This window comes from Corvus brachyrhynchos, unplaced genomic scaffold (assembly GCF_000691975.1).
Source record: "Corvus brachyrhynchos isolate BGI_N302 unplaced genomic scaffold, ASM69197v1 scaffold69, whole genome shotgun sequence".
In the NCBI taxonomy this organism is placed as follows: domain Eukaryota; kingdom Metazoa; phylum Chordata; class Aves; order Passeriformes; family Corvidae; genus Corvus; species Corvus brachyrhynchos.
In genome coordinates this window covers 6,639,609-6,655,286 of record NW_008240228.1, presented here as the reverse complement: position 1 = coordinate 6,655,286, position 15,678 = coordinate 6,639,609, and the positions used below count along the sequence as shown (strand labels likewise).

The following is a 15,678-nucleotide window of genomic DNA, read 5'->3' as shown; positions in this document are numbered from 1 at the left end:
ACCTCCATCACACAGGTAATACTGATGGTGTGTGTCACCCTCATTTCAAGTGCTGACTTCTTTTTCCTGGCTATATCAGACTTAGATGTCTTGTTTTGGACCTCTGCACTGCCATGAAAATAAAGAGCATGGTTTGAATGACAGTGCAATCATGGACCATGATAATTCAAGTCTGCAAGCACCACAGATCAACAGACAATCTGGAGCACACGAGGTTGAAAGGTTGAAATCCCAGCCCAAGTTCTTGTCTGGACACTCAAACCACTCAACTCACCAGCCAGCGCCCGTTATTTGAGGGATGGTAAAAAGAGGCAATGCTGTTGAACAAGCCAGACAAGTGCTTCTGCACCAGCTTACTTGGTCCACCCTGAAACAGAGAAACCACAGAATTTCATCACACAGGCCAAGATAAAATGAACAGGTAACAGCAGCATGAGGCACAGGTTTGTTCTCCCCACAGCAAGACCTCAAAGCAGCAAATCACATCCCACCCCCAGCTCAGCACTAAGAGCAAGTTCTCTCCATCCCATCTGCTGAGGCTCACACTAAAACAGGTGCCTGTTCCTTTCCAAAATGCCACAGGCAGCAGCTGTGAAACAAACCTTTCCAGCCCTGTTCCACACTGACAGTAGAAGGATGGACTTGAAAACATAATTTGGAAAAAAGAAAGCCTAAAACCACACTTCTGCAGTGAGCTCGGCAGAACAAATACTCATCTTAAATACATGTTTCAAGCTTTGCATTAGCTTTTGTTTCATTTTATGAAGTAGCTGCTCACCATCATGGCTGTGATCCACATGACTGCATGTCCTACGTCGTAAGCATTTGTTAAGAATCTTGGAACAACCACCTGATTGCTTCCCACGGGCAGATTCAAACTCCTCAAAATCCTAGTAAAAATCTGATGACAAGAAAAACAAACACTGGCATAAGTTAGTTTTCAAATCCAAAGATGTTTTAAAAAACCAAACCCGCCTAGCAAGATAAGTAAGGGATGTCATGAAATGAGCATTGTTACCTTTGGTACATATGGATCCCAGTCTATGTACCCAATGTTGTCAGTGGCCAAGCGAGCAAAAAGATTGACTAAATGCTGAAAATAACCAGAAAAAAGGGAATATTCATTAGAATATATTGAGAGTAAAAGATGCAAAGCCCACCAGCTACTTCACATACACAAGATAAAAGCTACCCATGGCAGTAAAGCACTTGGGAAGGGAGATTTCACTCCATCAGAACCACCAAGACATGTTTCACTGGCCTAAAATAACATTTATACAGGGACATCAAAGAAAATTCCACCAACTCATCCATCTAGCTTTTCCCAATATTTAGCTATTTAGGACAATTAGCTCCTGCAAGATCCATCCTACTCAGTGCATGCTGCTGGCTGTCACATTTGTGTGCTTCGGTTTAAACACATCAGTGGCTTGTAAAGGTCACAGGCATCAGCTGTCAGCTGGGAGGGCAGTCTGTGACTGCCCATGAAGAATTAGATACTCCATCACCAGAAGACAGCCCCAGGAGTCCAAAAGGGGACTGGAAGATGTCCTCAGGAAAGGGAGTTATCAGGACTGAACAAAAAAAAAAAAAAAAAAAAAAAAAAAAAAAAAAAAAAAAAAAAAAAGGAGATGACGTCTCACTCTTGTATCCTGAATGTGAAAAGCATAGCACCCACCAACTCTGCTTTTAGGAGCTTCTCCAAATCAGGAAAGACCTGCTAGGCTCTCGATGCTTCAAGATACTGATAGAAGCAATGACAAAGCCAAAAAGAAGGGCCTGAAATTCCGAGACAGATAGCCCAGAGGAATAGGTCACCTCTCAGGCTGAAGGGCATGTCAGCTTTGGAAAACCCCCAAGTTCAATTCAGGACATCAGATTACAGCCTGAAGACAAGGGTTACATTTTCTTTAATGATCTGCCTTTTTTACTTGATCTGAGGAAATACCCAGTGAAAAAAACCCTTACAATGCACACAAGGAATTGATTCCACAGCTCTCCTTCAAACAGCAAGTCTAATTCCTGCCAAAGCAAGCCGAGGAAAAGCTTGCAGCACACAGAAGCTTAAATTGGATTGCAGAGTCAGAACCCATGTGTCTAATTATCTGCATCCCAGCCTGATGGAATGGACCTGGCAAAGCAAACAAGAAGTGAAAGCTTTGGGGAAAAAAAGCAAGCAAACTGTCAGAATACAGTGGAAGAGGAGAAAATATCAGAGATAACTTGTGAAAGAGTGCTGATGATTATTTGTTACACAGTTTGACAGAAACAAACTAAATCATGATACTCAAGTGCAGGCTGTCACAGTGCTGTCAGAAGGAATAGACAGAATTACAATTTTTTGGGGGGAGCGGGGAAGCCATCAGGAAAACACAAAAGTGAACACAGAATCTCAAAACCAGCTTTGGCATCACCAGTGTTCAAATCTGGACAATTGCCAAGTGCTGGGCCCAAGGCTGCCTCCCTGGATTTGTGATGGAAGGCAGGAAGAGCCATGGAATGTGTGACCACAGAGGTTTGGAAATCAGCTTTCTCCTCAGACACGGAGTTGTTCTCCTTGTGTATCCAGGCAGGAGATTAGTGAAAGGAGCCAGATGGCCAATGAGCTTATGTTCATACCGAGCAGGGAAAAAAACCTGGGGATAGGCCAAGTTTCACTGCAGCAAAGCCAAGGCACAGCTCAGCTGACACCAACAGCACCTAAGCTGCTGCTGGGGCTGCCTCCAGAGGGAGGTCTTCATTTCCCAGCTTTGGATCTCCTCACATGGGATGTGCACCAGGGGCACACAGGTACAGAGCAGACTGTTTGCTAGAAAGATACAGCCCAAGGCAATTTTTGGCCAAAGGGAGTACAGGTTCTTTGTTGTATCCCAAAAATGACAGCAGCTCACTGCAGTGAAGGCAAAACGTCACCACTCAAAATCAGGGACCATCCAAGATGTGTTAAAAGACAGGACAGAAGTGTAATTTCTAGAAATCACAACTACACTTTGCATAATTCTATGTATTAGCAGGCAGTCTGGAAAATGCCAGCATTCCCAAGGCTGGAATGAAAAGCTGCCTGAGCTGGCCATTAGACAATGTTCACCAAGCACAACTGCAGTCTCATTTATTCAGACAGTAATTGCTTGCTAACAATAATGAAATTATTGTCTCTGCTTTCTTGTACTAGTTAAAGCAGAAGGGAAAAAACCTCATTGTATCACTGTATGGCTTCAATTCCTTGCAAGCACATTGCAGGAATATTTAAATGAAGATTTCTTCTAGTGTAGGTGAAAAGCAAATACTTACCCCTTCCCACTGGGGAAGATTTTGAACTGACACCCAAAGGCCTATAAATTCATCAAACCAAAGCCTGAAAGAAAACAGAAGCAAAATAATTTAACACTGAGAAAGCAGCTCCCTCACTGAATATTTATCCCTCACTTTGCCAGGTGGTTGCAGAATTCACCTGTCCCTCAATTAATTCAGCAAGAACAAGGATCAACACGGACATGCTTTTATGAATTTGCCTCCCAGAGCATATTCCCAAATCTGACTTTCAGTCCTTGCTTTTTTTCTTTATTTCTCCTCTGACTCTTTTTTGATCCCCCTTTCACACAACTGTCTCCCAGGAGTTTCCTTATCTACCTCAGCTCTGCCATCCCAACACAGGTAAACCAGATAAAAACACATCACACTTCATTTTCCTCTGCCTTGCACTGTGAGATTTGTCCCTTTTGACCAGTGGTCACAGCTGTCATTAGCTCCTTCTCTGAATTCACTTGAGGGCAAGGATGCAAATGCTCCACACCAGTCCCTGACTCAAATTCACCTTTATGAACTACATTTAATTCAATTTAGTTTGATTTGCTGCGTGCTTTACTCTAGAGAAGGCAGAACTCAGTAAGGAAGAAGGACTAAGATTCCTGCAAGTTACTTTTACAAAAGAAGCTGGTTGGCAGTGTTTCTGCCTTGAACTCCTGCCAAAAAAGCTGCTGAAAGCCACCAGTGACTTCAAATCATCCTGTAGAAGATGATTCCTTGCATTTGGAACAGAGCACTCTTCAGTGACACCTACTTGAAACCCTTGTGGTGGAGTTCAGGGGGAAGGGTGGTGGGCAGGAAGAGCTCAAAGTAGGTAATGGCCTTCTGCATGGTCACATCAAAGGGACACATCAAAGGCCTCCACTCATCCAGCATTTCCCCAGTGGCGTCTTCTGGGAAATACCTGAAAACAAGGAAACCACTGAATATACACAGACCTGGCTTTAAAGTTTGGCTCTTACTTTAAGCATATTGCAAGCTAGCTACTAATATGTCATTTTAGAGTAAAGTCGTGTGCCCAGGGGCAATAGGCCTCCAGAAACCTTCACAAAACAGAGGTAAATCAAGGCCATTGTGGTACATCATTTTAAGACCACCAATTAAAAATACTCTTGTCTTGTTGAACCAGAGAAGAAATCGGTACAATGCAAAACCATTTCACTGTGAAGGCTGGTCCAAATCAAACAACTATTACTCACTTTTGATGCGACATAAAAAAAATTTATCACTTCAGGCAGAAGGATCATTTATAGAAACATTACAGGAATGCTGGTGATTTAATTTCTTTTAAAACTCACTAAGTAAGCATGCAATGCAGTACTTAAAATGCATATTAGATACATTTTTTTATACAACAGAATTATTGCAACCAAGGCTGTTAAAAAGGAAAAATAAAACCCAGAAAAGTCTCTACCCTCCAACCCAAACTTTTAAACATCAGCCAAGCAATGACAGGTAGAGTGGGGTCTTTTAAACACTTCCTCCCCTGCTTCCTAAATTAATATTAAAGATACCAAAAAAAAATCATGAAAGAAACACTTACGGTCTGCAGCTCTTCACGAGTGTTTTCAGAACACTTTCTACAGAACTGAAATGAGAAAAGGAAATGTTAGAAATAATGTATTACTACATTTCAGAGACAGCGTAAAATAAACAACCATTTGCTGACCTTTCCCTCCAGAGCCTAAGATAATGTTGGTGCAATTAGATGTCTTCTGTGAACATGCATTAGCTAATTGCCTTCTCCACAGACTTAATGTAACGATTAAAATTGCTCTGCTCAACTCCTGGTCCTATTTTTCATATACTACTCTTGTATTTCCTGCATTTAAGTGAAGAATTAGTATCATTTCATAGAAGTGACATCCTGCATTTTATCCACGAACAACCAGCAAAGTGACTTCTCGGGGACATGAAAACACATAGAAAAATGAGTTTGTGGACTTCATGAATATTTGTAAGATAAATAAAGGCAACTCGTTGGTTTTAGGCTCCAAACACCGTATTTGTCCTTTTCAATGTGGTTTGGGGTTTTGTCCAGTGATTCTAAGAAGACATGAACTACCTGCAAATCAAGGGTTATCTCATTAGGGACCTTCCAAGTAACAGCTGATTTTAAAAGTGCTTTCATCCACAGCAAGAACACTTATTTGAGAAATCATTTCAACACCTATTGTCACAGGATGCCATCAAACCACTTTAAAAAAGACTAAATCTCAGAATAAACTCAAAGAATAAAAGGGAGAGGGAGCAGGGAGTGATCAACCAACGCAAGCACAAAGGTAGTAAATTGTCACGTTCTTCAAACCTTCCATTTATTACACAACCACCTCAAGACTAGCTTGCACTTTTACCCAAAAACATCCCCTGAATGGAAAAAAAAAGTTCTGGCAGAACAAATTCTTACATCTTTTAGATATGCTTTCTGTAGAAATAGAAATATTGCACCCTTTCATTCACCATCCCAAACTAACATTAAAAAATGCTTTTCTGCTCAGAAAAAATGATGCTAATGTATCATCTTTAGAATTTTACCAAGATCAATTAATTTTGAGACACACAAATACTGAACATGTACTATTGTCTCTCCAGCCCTACACAAAATAAACTGATCCCATACAGCCAGGAGAAATAAAAAGTGGATAAATCACTAATTCCCTTCAACACTCAAAGCAAGCCAGCAAAAGCCCACCCAGCCCTCAGAGCACTGCTTCGGTCAAGCAGTGCTCTAGAAGATGCAAAATTATGTATATTTTATGCAACAGTGACAAAGGCAACTCGGGGCCTCTCCCAGAAAGAAAATTTTGAGCTGACTGACTCTAAGATATGGAGAGGAAAGGCCAACCAGTCATTAAATGAAAATAAAATCAAACTCTGCAGGAAGCACAGGAAGATCCTGGGCTCAAGTGAATATTGTCCTTGAAGGAATTAGAAAAAAGATAATGGTTGTTCCTAGAGCAGATAAATAAAGCACGAACAAGCAACATTCCTTAAGAACATTAAAAATTCACATGATAAATGTTTGTGTGACAAAAACAAACAAGCTCTCCCCAGACTATCACTCCACTCAAGTCAGCTCTCACTAAGGAAAACCTGAAGGACAGGAATTTTAACAAACACTGAGGCCAGAGATCAACATATTTTTAAAATTAACAAGTTTTCAGTCAGATCTCAGCATCTGTCAGTGTGAGAGAGCAAAGGAGAAAGATTAGGATGTTCCCTCCTTTCTTATGATCACAAATTTAGGAAGCCAGAAAACAAAAAAAACCAGTAAGACAATTTTGTATCCAAGGAACTTCCATCCAAGAGAGTGTTCAGGTACAGCCCAGCTACAGGAGACATCCTGGAATATTCCCTTCAGGGGACTGTTAGGAAAGGATAGGACATTGCAGCTGGGGAGATACATTAAAGCACACCCAACAGCACTTTTAAGCCCTATAACTGTTATCTTTTTTGGCACTACAGGATTATTTTCCTCTTTTGGAAAGGGTAGGATGATACTGATTAGCAAATCGGGGTATTTTTCCCCCGCATTTACAAAGAGAAAATTATTAACATATAAATTGACACTGCTGACTATTACATTATCAAAAAGCAGTAAAAGACAAATTTCAGTTTTTCAGGAGAGGGGAAATTCTAGGCCTGAAGAGAAATTCTAGTCCTGAAGTGGACACTCCACCACAGAGCTTAAATTAAGACAATGGAAAGAGCAACCAGCTACAGTTTCACAAATTATTTTAGTGATCTCCTAACTATAGTGAGCCATCTCTCACTGGATTAGTACAACTAAGCCCTTGTTTCTAAAAAAAACCCAAACAAAGCAAACCCCACTGCGATCCCACTGCCACTTCCACCAGTTTTCTGCACTTATCATACACCAAAACTCCTGATACTGTTTCCATGCAAAAATTCCAAGTGAACTCTTGACACAGAAGCTCTTCACAGTCCCAAGGCTGTTGCTGGGTGGATTTTCCAGAAGCCATTACCTCACTGCTAAAGCACTTTCCATGATTTCATCGGATTTAAGAGGAAGGTACCTTCACTCCGTAACATGCTCCTGCATCAGCAGTGATTTTATCCATAATCACACACAACAATTGCTCCAAAGCAAAATTTACCTCTCATTTGACCCCTGAAATGTATTTGCTGGTTAAATTAGTTAGAACAGAGCCCTGGAGAGCCACTCCACACACACTGCCTGGGTCCCCAATTAGCACGGTTTACATCCAGTGCGACATTCTCATCATCAGCAGTGGTGTCAGGTTAACACTGGGCTTCCAAATACAATTATTTATGCAGAGAATTCCACCTGTGTGACAGTGCTGCAGTCCAACAGAGCATGCATTGGCCAGAGGTCAAAAAAAAAAAAAAAAAAAAAAAATCATTCTTACCACCTATGTAACACATTAAGCACAAATGTTTTAGGTGAAGACCAGCCTGGTCGATATGAACTGAACGTAAACAAAAATAAAACTCAATTAAAACAGGAGATAAATTAAACAGCTACAAATCAGCTTTTAAAGCCTTGACTTCCACCAAAAAGATACCCCTCAAAAAGAGGATGAGCACTGTATGAGAAGGAATCGCACTGCATGGAGTGCCTGACATGGAATGAAGTTAATAAAAGCTGAATGCTTCAGTCAGACCATCACAACAGAAATCGTCCTTCCTGCTTTACCTCCTCTATCCTCCTGGAAAAGGTCCCTCCCCACTACACAGTGAGCAGCTCCTCAACACCATCCCCCCAGAGCAAGGTCTGCAGGTGCAAAAATTAAAAAATAAAATCAAAATAAACCAAGGAAGGCTCTGCTCTTTCACATCTTACCTACAATTACCAAAATAATTCAATTTAGCAAACTGATTTTTTTCAGCTACACGGCCACAAGAGAAATTCAGCCTGAAATGCTCCATGTATTTCCTGTTCACGTCCCTTATCAGCAATAGGATCTTCCCCGCAGGAATCAGTGGCAGTGCTCCAGCATCATTCAGAAAATTATTTTTTTAAAAGCAAATGAAGCATTTTCTCCTGCATTTCTTGATGAAGTTTCAATTCAACCAAAGATAATGTGTCATCTATGTGCTATCTTTTATAATCTGTAATTTATAGAGCAGGACCTTTTCTGACTGGGATAATTATGAAAATTTTAAGTCTGGAAATATGACAGATGGAGAGGAATTGACAGTGCAGAGAAAGCAAAGAAAACAAGCTTTCATTTTTAAAATCAATAGAACATGTCTAAAATTCTTAACTGGAGAAAAGAAATGATTTCTCCCTATCATGGCATCACTTTGAGCAAATACATGTATTTCCTATAGAAGATACTTCATTTTTCTTGGAGTGCAGACTGATTTATACCTGGATTCCAGATCCTGGGAATGATTACAGTACAAATATTGAAGGACAGTACCATTTGTATATTTTTCCCCACAACGTTACTGTGTTATAGAACAGAACAGCATACATTTAACTTAGTCTCTGTGCAGGTTTTGGCTGGGGTAAGTTAATTTTCTTCACATTATTACCCATCTTTAGCTCAACCCACAGGTTTTCTCACTTTTACCCTTCCAGTTCTCTCCCCAATCCCACCAGGAAGGGCAGCGAGCGAGGCTTAGTTGGCAGCTGGGGTTTAAACCATGACAAGATCATTAAATATTTCATACTAAATTTATTAAACTGTGGGTTATCACCCTAAAATAAGTTGAGCAAGTCCTCTGTTGCAGTGTATTTAAAAACTAATCACATTCATAAAGAAAGAAACAGCATGACAAACACAAGCCACCAGCAGAAGGAGATACATGATTTGGTGCAGCCCTGCATGCAATTATTGAAAGGTGCCTCATGAAAATAGGAACAGGATATTTCCCATGGATCAAATTCCAGATATTAAAAGCACATTGCACTGTACTTCAAAGCAGGTACTTATAGGCCTATCAAATGTTTTAAAACGTGAACTTACTTGGGAAACCAATTTAATCCCAGATGTTCTGTTTTGGAGTATAATATCCTTTCCAACATTTCATAGAGTGGTCGCCAAGGCAACTCTAAATCATCCCTGGAAAGCAGTTCCTTTTTCCTAATAGGAAACAAAACATCAAGCACTTCAGGATTCAACCCTGACATGGACACACTGCACGTGGGAATACCCCCATCCCTGCTCCCAGTTTGGCACAAACTGCAGGAAGGGCAGGCAGGACCAGGCTGGCCACTGGCAGCCTTCAGCATAAGTGACACTGTCAAGATTTTTCCTGACTAAGTGAAATAAACATTATCAAGTTGTGAGCCAGTTTTCATCTTCTCCCTAGCTGAGATTCAGCCTTAATTCTTGGCTTTCTGAGCTGTCTGGTTTTCTTGATAGGGGCAAAACTGGCATTCTTCCACTTTCAGTCCCACTCCTAAAGCTCTGACAGGTTTTTGCACAGGAGAACCCTTTAACCATGAGCACTGTACAGGGCAGATAAGTGAAGCAACCTGTAAGAACTCTGCTACATGAAAGGCACAACATTGAGCAAGAGATCAGCTGTTCTGAGACAGAAGTTTCCACAGTCAGCAGAAATATGTACTCACTTCAACAGGTTGATCAGCAGGCGTGCAAATCCTTGCATCATGCTGATCTCCAGCTTTGGAATTGTCACCAACTCGTACAACAGTTTGATGAACAGCACATGATCCTCCCTGCTGAATTTTCTCCCATATAGTCGGATGTATCTGCAAACCAAACACAATATTTTAAACATCCCATTTTATCCAAGACCAGAGCCAGAATCCCTCCGATTTGCTGTTTAATGAAACAAAACTAAAACTTGGTTCTCAAGTCCAAGAAGAACTGAAGACACACACCAAGGGAAGAGTTACAACTGCAATTACATGAAGAAAATGAATGACCAGACAAAGTTTACAGCCCTATAAGATTCTACAACTACTGTAAGCTCATGGACAGGACAGAATCCAGAAGCTAAAAAAAAAAACAACCCACAAAGTATCAAATCAAACTCAGGTCAAGTAGTTCCCAGTAAGGACAAATAATTGATTTAGACGCTGAGCTTTGCTGGTGGCGTGTCCCACTATCTTCAGCAAGGGTAGGTCCATCAGACTCACTCCAGAAGAAGTGTTTCCTGGTTTTAAGTTGAGATTGAAAAAAGAAACATGTTTCAAGTCTTTGAAGATATTCTGCACCAGCAAAACTTATATAAGGTGCTAGCAGAGCATTTTAGGTGTGGCACATCTGTAAATTACTGTTCGCTGGGAGGCAACTTCCCTCTTTATTACAGCTCTGACTATTCTTAAAGATTCATAAGAAAGCTGCATTCCATTTCCTTTTTCCTGTCAAGTTCAAGGGGGGATGTTTACATTTGATGGGCAGTGTTTTCACTAATGTTCATTTCAACGTTGTACTTACTTAAAACACAGAAGGAAACAAACAAAATACAGGACAACCCACTTTTCCACCACAGGAACCTAAATAATCTGGATTGACCAGAGATACTACCTACCTACAGAACTACACCACCAAGAGCTGAACACCTACACTTTTCACATGCCTAAAAAAGACATGCAAAAAGAATCCTCAGAGAAAAAAAAATGGGTGAAACATGCATGATTAAAAAAAAAAAAAAAAAAAAAAAGAAACTGCAGAAGCCTGGAAAACAAGTTTTAACTACAAAGAAACACAGAGATCCAATTTATCTGCCAGCATTGCTATATATAACTAAAAATAAAATGTTTGGCTGGTTCTCCTTCTTGACATTTTCTAACAACAGCTCTGCTACACAAAATGCTGTTTAATTAAGAAAGGAGTAAAGTACACAGAAACACACTGAACACAAAGATGTCACTATGCCCAAGCAGCAGGACTTTGTGCCAAATTGCTCCCATATTTTATAGCTTCTTTATGTAGGAGGGAAGCAGAGCTGAAAGAGGTCAATTATTTGTATTAATCCAGCTGAGCATTAAGGCAGTAGCAGAAAATAAATAGTTCTAGAAAGGGGTGCTCAGCCTTTTCCTCAAGATTAAACAAGTAGAATCTATCAGAGGGAAACAGCAATGTTTTCAGAATATCCCCTCAGAAGGGATGAAATATCACCATTACTAAATAAAAGAATAGAGGCAGAACTTCATGAGCCCTGAAGAGTGTCCAGGGGCTAATCAGACAGATAATGTGCATCATAGAAATGGTGTCTCTTCAGGATAATTGGGTTATTTGGGGGGAGAGAGGGGGGGTGGGAAATCTAAAACTAAATTGTTGCAAAATAAAAAATAAGACTTCTGAAAGCAGATAATACCACATTGAGATGACACTTGAAATCTTAAATCCACTGCCTTTTTGATTCCTTTGAGGTTTTAAGAGTTCTTATCCTGCAAAAATGATAAACTGATTGTCCTTCATTGTGCTGGTCCCCTGCGTTCAGCTACATTGAAAAAAAACCCCAAAAAACCAACAAATAAAACCCACCCACACAACCAAAAAAACATGATTAAGAAGTGAAAATTCTGTTTCCAACTCCAGCCTTTCTACACAGAGTACAAGGTCTCTGGAGATGACAAAAAAAAAAAAAAAAAAAAAAGAAAAAAAAAAACCATAAAGCCAATTCCCCAATCTCGGAGTGCTGGTAGCCAATCTCTCCCTCCTCAAGTACAATAGGCCTATTTTTAGGAAGTGTACTATCATATCATGTGGCCATCCTAAACTGCCCTAGAAAGTTGGCTGCTCTGTTACAGTTAAAAATTACCTCTCCTCCAGAAGCCGAACAACACACTCTCCTAAATTCCTGGCTCTCCATCTGCATTTCCTAACACACAGGACAGGATCACGACTGGTTTAAATCTCAGTTTTTGACAAATGATGTGAAAAGCAATGAATCATGCTCAGCAGGACTGCTTAAATCACATGTACATGTACACAGCACACACATCCCTCACACAGCCAAAGAAAGCTTCTATTTCCCTGATAAAGATGAGAGAAAGATATCAAACAAGACTTTTAGGCGATAGTGATTAAAATACTTGGCTGAGTCCCATGGAAACATTTCCATCCTCACTGTAACCTTGCGTCCTGTCATTCTCCTTCGAGTTGAGCTGCATTTTTTCCACATCTTACAGCAAGACAGTTGAATGTAATTTTGTAAGTCTACACCTGACAAGCACATAAAATAACATTGTCAGGGACAGCAACTGAGTCCCTCAGCTTCACACTGACTGCTGGAGCAGAAAGCACAGAAAGGCATTTGTGTGTTTGCCTGGCGGCAGAGTTAACTCCATGTACAGTAACCATGAAATGTCTGTATTATATTAATATGCTCATTTACTGACTATATTTAGGGTTTTTTTTTAATTTTTAGAACAATCCATAAATCATGAAGGAGGGAGAAGTTGAGACAGTAGCTACTGCTGACCTGGAAACCATAAAAACTTATGGAGCAAGGCCAGTTAAGCAAATTATTTTGATGCAACCTGCTTTTCCCACACATGCTGTGGCAAGCCGAGATTCATCCTTCTGCTTTCACAACCCAGTTAGTATTTTACAAGCTTTTACCAGCCAAAGCTGAAGGAATCTTGGAGCAATTGTTACAGATTTAACTGCCAGTCTCTGAGGCAAGTTTTACTTGCTTTGGAAGCCTCATCAAATCATAAGTTACTCTCCTCACAGGAGAGAAAGTTCTCTCACCACAGTCCACACACACCCCCCAAAAGAACCAGTTGTCACCACGGAAAAAGACCCATAAAAGAATTATTCAAATCAGCTTACAGGCATTTTGTCTGATAAACTCCTATTCTGCCTCTTTTCTGTCCCCCCTCCCTACTCAGTTCGTGACATCAGACAGCAGAAACAGCTGGTCAGAAGATAAATATGTGCAAGTCATGGTTCCAGCTGTGGGGGGTATAAAAAATACACAATTCAGCTGCCACCATGAAAGAGCTCTCAAATCTTTAACTCAAAAAAAGACTCGAGTTTCACTTTCATTCTCTCCTATGGCACAGAGTTGTACAAAGCTGAGGAGGTGTAACTATGCAGGTGTATCATCTGCATGCCACTGTTTGCTTTGCTCATTCATATGTACACATATCCCAGTTTGTATTAACATTTGTATCAGTACAGTAAATAAAGACAAATTATTTCACAGAATACTGCAAGAATTCCAGCCTTTGCAATTCAGACATCGACAACAAATCTAAGCAGCCATCATGCCATTATGAAGATTCTGAGCATTTCCATTTTACTAATTATAGCTTTTTCCAGAAAGGAAAAAGGGAGCAAGTCAATTTGGACATGAGTCCCTGACTATCGAGAGAGTACAGACTGGATTATATTGTCATGAACACCACATGGCTGGAAGTGTTTTATCTATGTCTGAGCTTTTACTAACGTATTTCATAGCATCATGGAATGGTTTGAGTGGGAAGAAACCCTAAAGCCCAACCAGTTCCACCCCCTGCCATGGGCAGGGGCACCTTGCACTATCCCAGGGTGCTCCAAGCTCTATCCAACCTGGCCTTGGACACTTCCAGGGATCCAGGGGCCTCCCCGCCCTCACACGGAAGAATTCCTTCCCAATATCCCATCTGACCCTGCCTCTGGCCGTTTGAAGCCATTCCCCCTTGTCCTGGCACTCCAGACCCTTACAAATAGTCCCTCTCCACCTTTCTTGCCTGCTTCCTTCAGGTACTGGAAGGCCACAATTAGGTTGCCCTGGTCTTTCCCTTTTCCAGGCTGAACAATCCCGATTATCTCAGCCTTTTATCCCTAGAAGTACTTTGTCAAGTCAAACCGAGCAGCAACACATCTCTCACATTAACTACACCAACTTATTTTTTACACCAAGCCCACTATTTCCTTCCCTGCCCACACCAAACACACTCAGAGCCTCCCTGTATCTAAAATGCTGCAAAGAAAACCATGGTACTAACAGGCATCAGACAAGCTGCAAACACTCACAATGAATTCAAACTTCAAAGAGTAGGTGGAAAACCACAAATTGGAGCCTGCTGACCTTTCTATGATTCATAAAGCAGCACAGCAGTGGTTCCCAACAGGCCAAATTCACTGCCCTGGAGCCTGAAGTGGTAACAGCAATTGCCATTTACAGAGTGAGTAACAGGGTGTTTCTAAGGCACACTTTGAATGAATTTCTGTGTCTACTCAGCCTATTTAGCTGAAGCCAATCTTTCTCACTGTAGGGACTCCTAAGTTTATTTCAACTCGATGGGAATAGGAAGTTCCACCACAGGTACAGGCAACAGGTACCACTGAAACCAGTATGAGTTGGCAGATGGCTGGGGGGTGGGAAGGGAAGCAGTGTTGAACTAGTTCCAAGCAGGTTCAAACTGTCACATAACACAAACATGTGAGTCATTTTGCAACCACCACTGTAATTCTACCTAAGACTGCCTCTTGGGAAACAGAAAGGCGCTTATATTCCAATACAGTCGTACCTAACAGGCTTTGACTGACAAATGTATATTAAATTCTCAATTAGTATTATAAAAAAAGGACTTGTGTAAGGAGGGAAGTTGTAAGCGAGCGTTTCAAAACGGTTCAAAACACACGTATTTCGTTGCTTCTGGCACACAGGAAATGCTGTATGTGAAGGCACACACAGCGTTCAGCAACAAACATGATAAACATCCACAGAATTTACTGATTGAAGCTACAGGACTCACTGCCATATGATGCCATACCCAGCGCCAGAGTGTCCCGAATAAAATAGGGTCACTTTGTAAAATTCACGAGGAGAAACCTATGCAGTACTCGGTGCTATCTATGAAACCACCGAGGGTTTATCTGTATAAAAACCATCTTACCAGCACACAGCACGGCCAACATCAGCACAAACTACTCCACGCCAGAGTACAGCCAAGATATCAAGGGCACCAGCGGTGTTTATACAGCATTAAGCCAGAATTTAATCCTGCCAGCACTGACCCAACAAATCGCCTGTCTTGAGAAAGACTTCGTGTCCCTAAAGCAGAAGTTACACGGAGATTGTATCAACCACCACTTGCTTAAGAAGGGGAGAGGTGAAACAGGTAGCCAAGCAGGCATTAAAAAATATACACGTATTAAAAATAAAAGCACGAGTTAAACGCACAAGCGCTTAACTCGTAGAATTCGGAAGTTTCAGAGGCAGCAGGCGAGCTCCTGCGGCCGGAGCCACCTTTGTCCCCATTTCCGATGTGGAAGCGCCGGCCTTGTGTAAGGCGGGGACGGGACAGCGGCCGGGAGCCCCGGCCCGGCCGGGCGCCGGCGGTTCCGTTATGCGGGAGGCGCTCCCGGCGGGCAGGGCACGGCTCGGCGAGCGAAGGCAAGGCAAGGCAAGGCAAGGCAAGGCGAGGGACTGACGCGCCGCTCGCAGCCCGAGGCCCCGTTCCCCGTCCCG

At 41.5% G+C, this 15,678-nt stretch overlaps 1 protein-coding gene across 1 annotated transcript in view; it reads right to left on the bottom strand.

The window, feature by feature from the left end:
• Positions 1-10,012, bottom strand: part of PSME4 (proteasome activator subunit 4) — a 38,104-nt gene extending 28,092 nt beyond the window's left edge. The window contains exons 1-8 of the mRNA XM_008642042.2: positions 9,872-10,012; positions 9,264-9,380; positions 4,850-4,894; positions 4,061-4,210; positions 3,292-3,355; positions 1,019-1,093; positions 779-901; positions 275-367 (exon numbers count right to left, since the gene is read on the bottom strand). Of these exons, the coding sequence (XP_008640264.1) occupies positions 275-367; positions 779-901; positions 1,019-1,093; positions 3,292-3,355; positions 4,061-4,210; positions 4,850-4,894; positions 9,264-9,380; positions 9,872-9,912 (708 nt within the window). The 5' untranslated portion in view covers positions 9,913-10,012. The remainder of the gene's footprint in view (positions 1-274; positions 368-778; positions 902-1,018; positions 1,094-3,291; positions 3,356-4,060; positions 4,211-4,849; positions 4,895-9,263; positions 9,381-9,871) is intronic.
• Between the last annotated feature and the right edge of the window lie 5,666 nt (positions 10,013-15,678).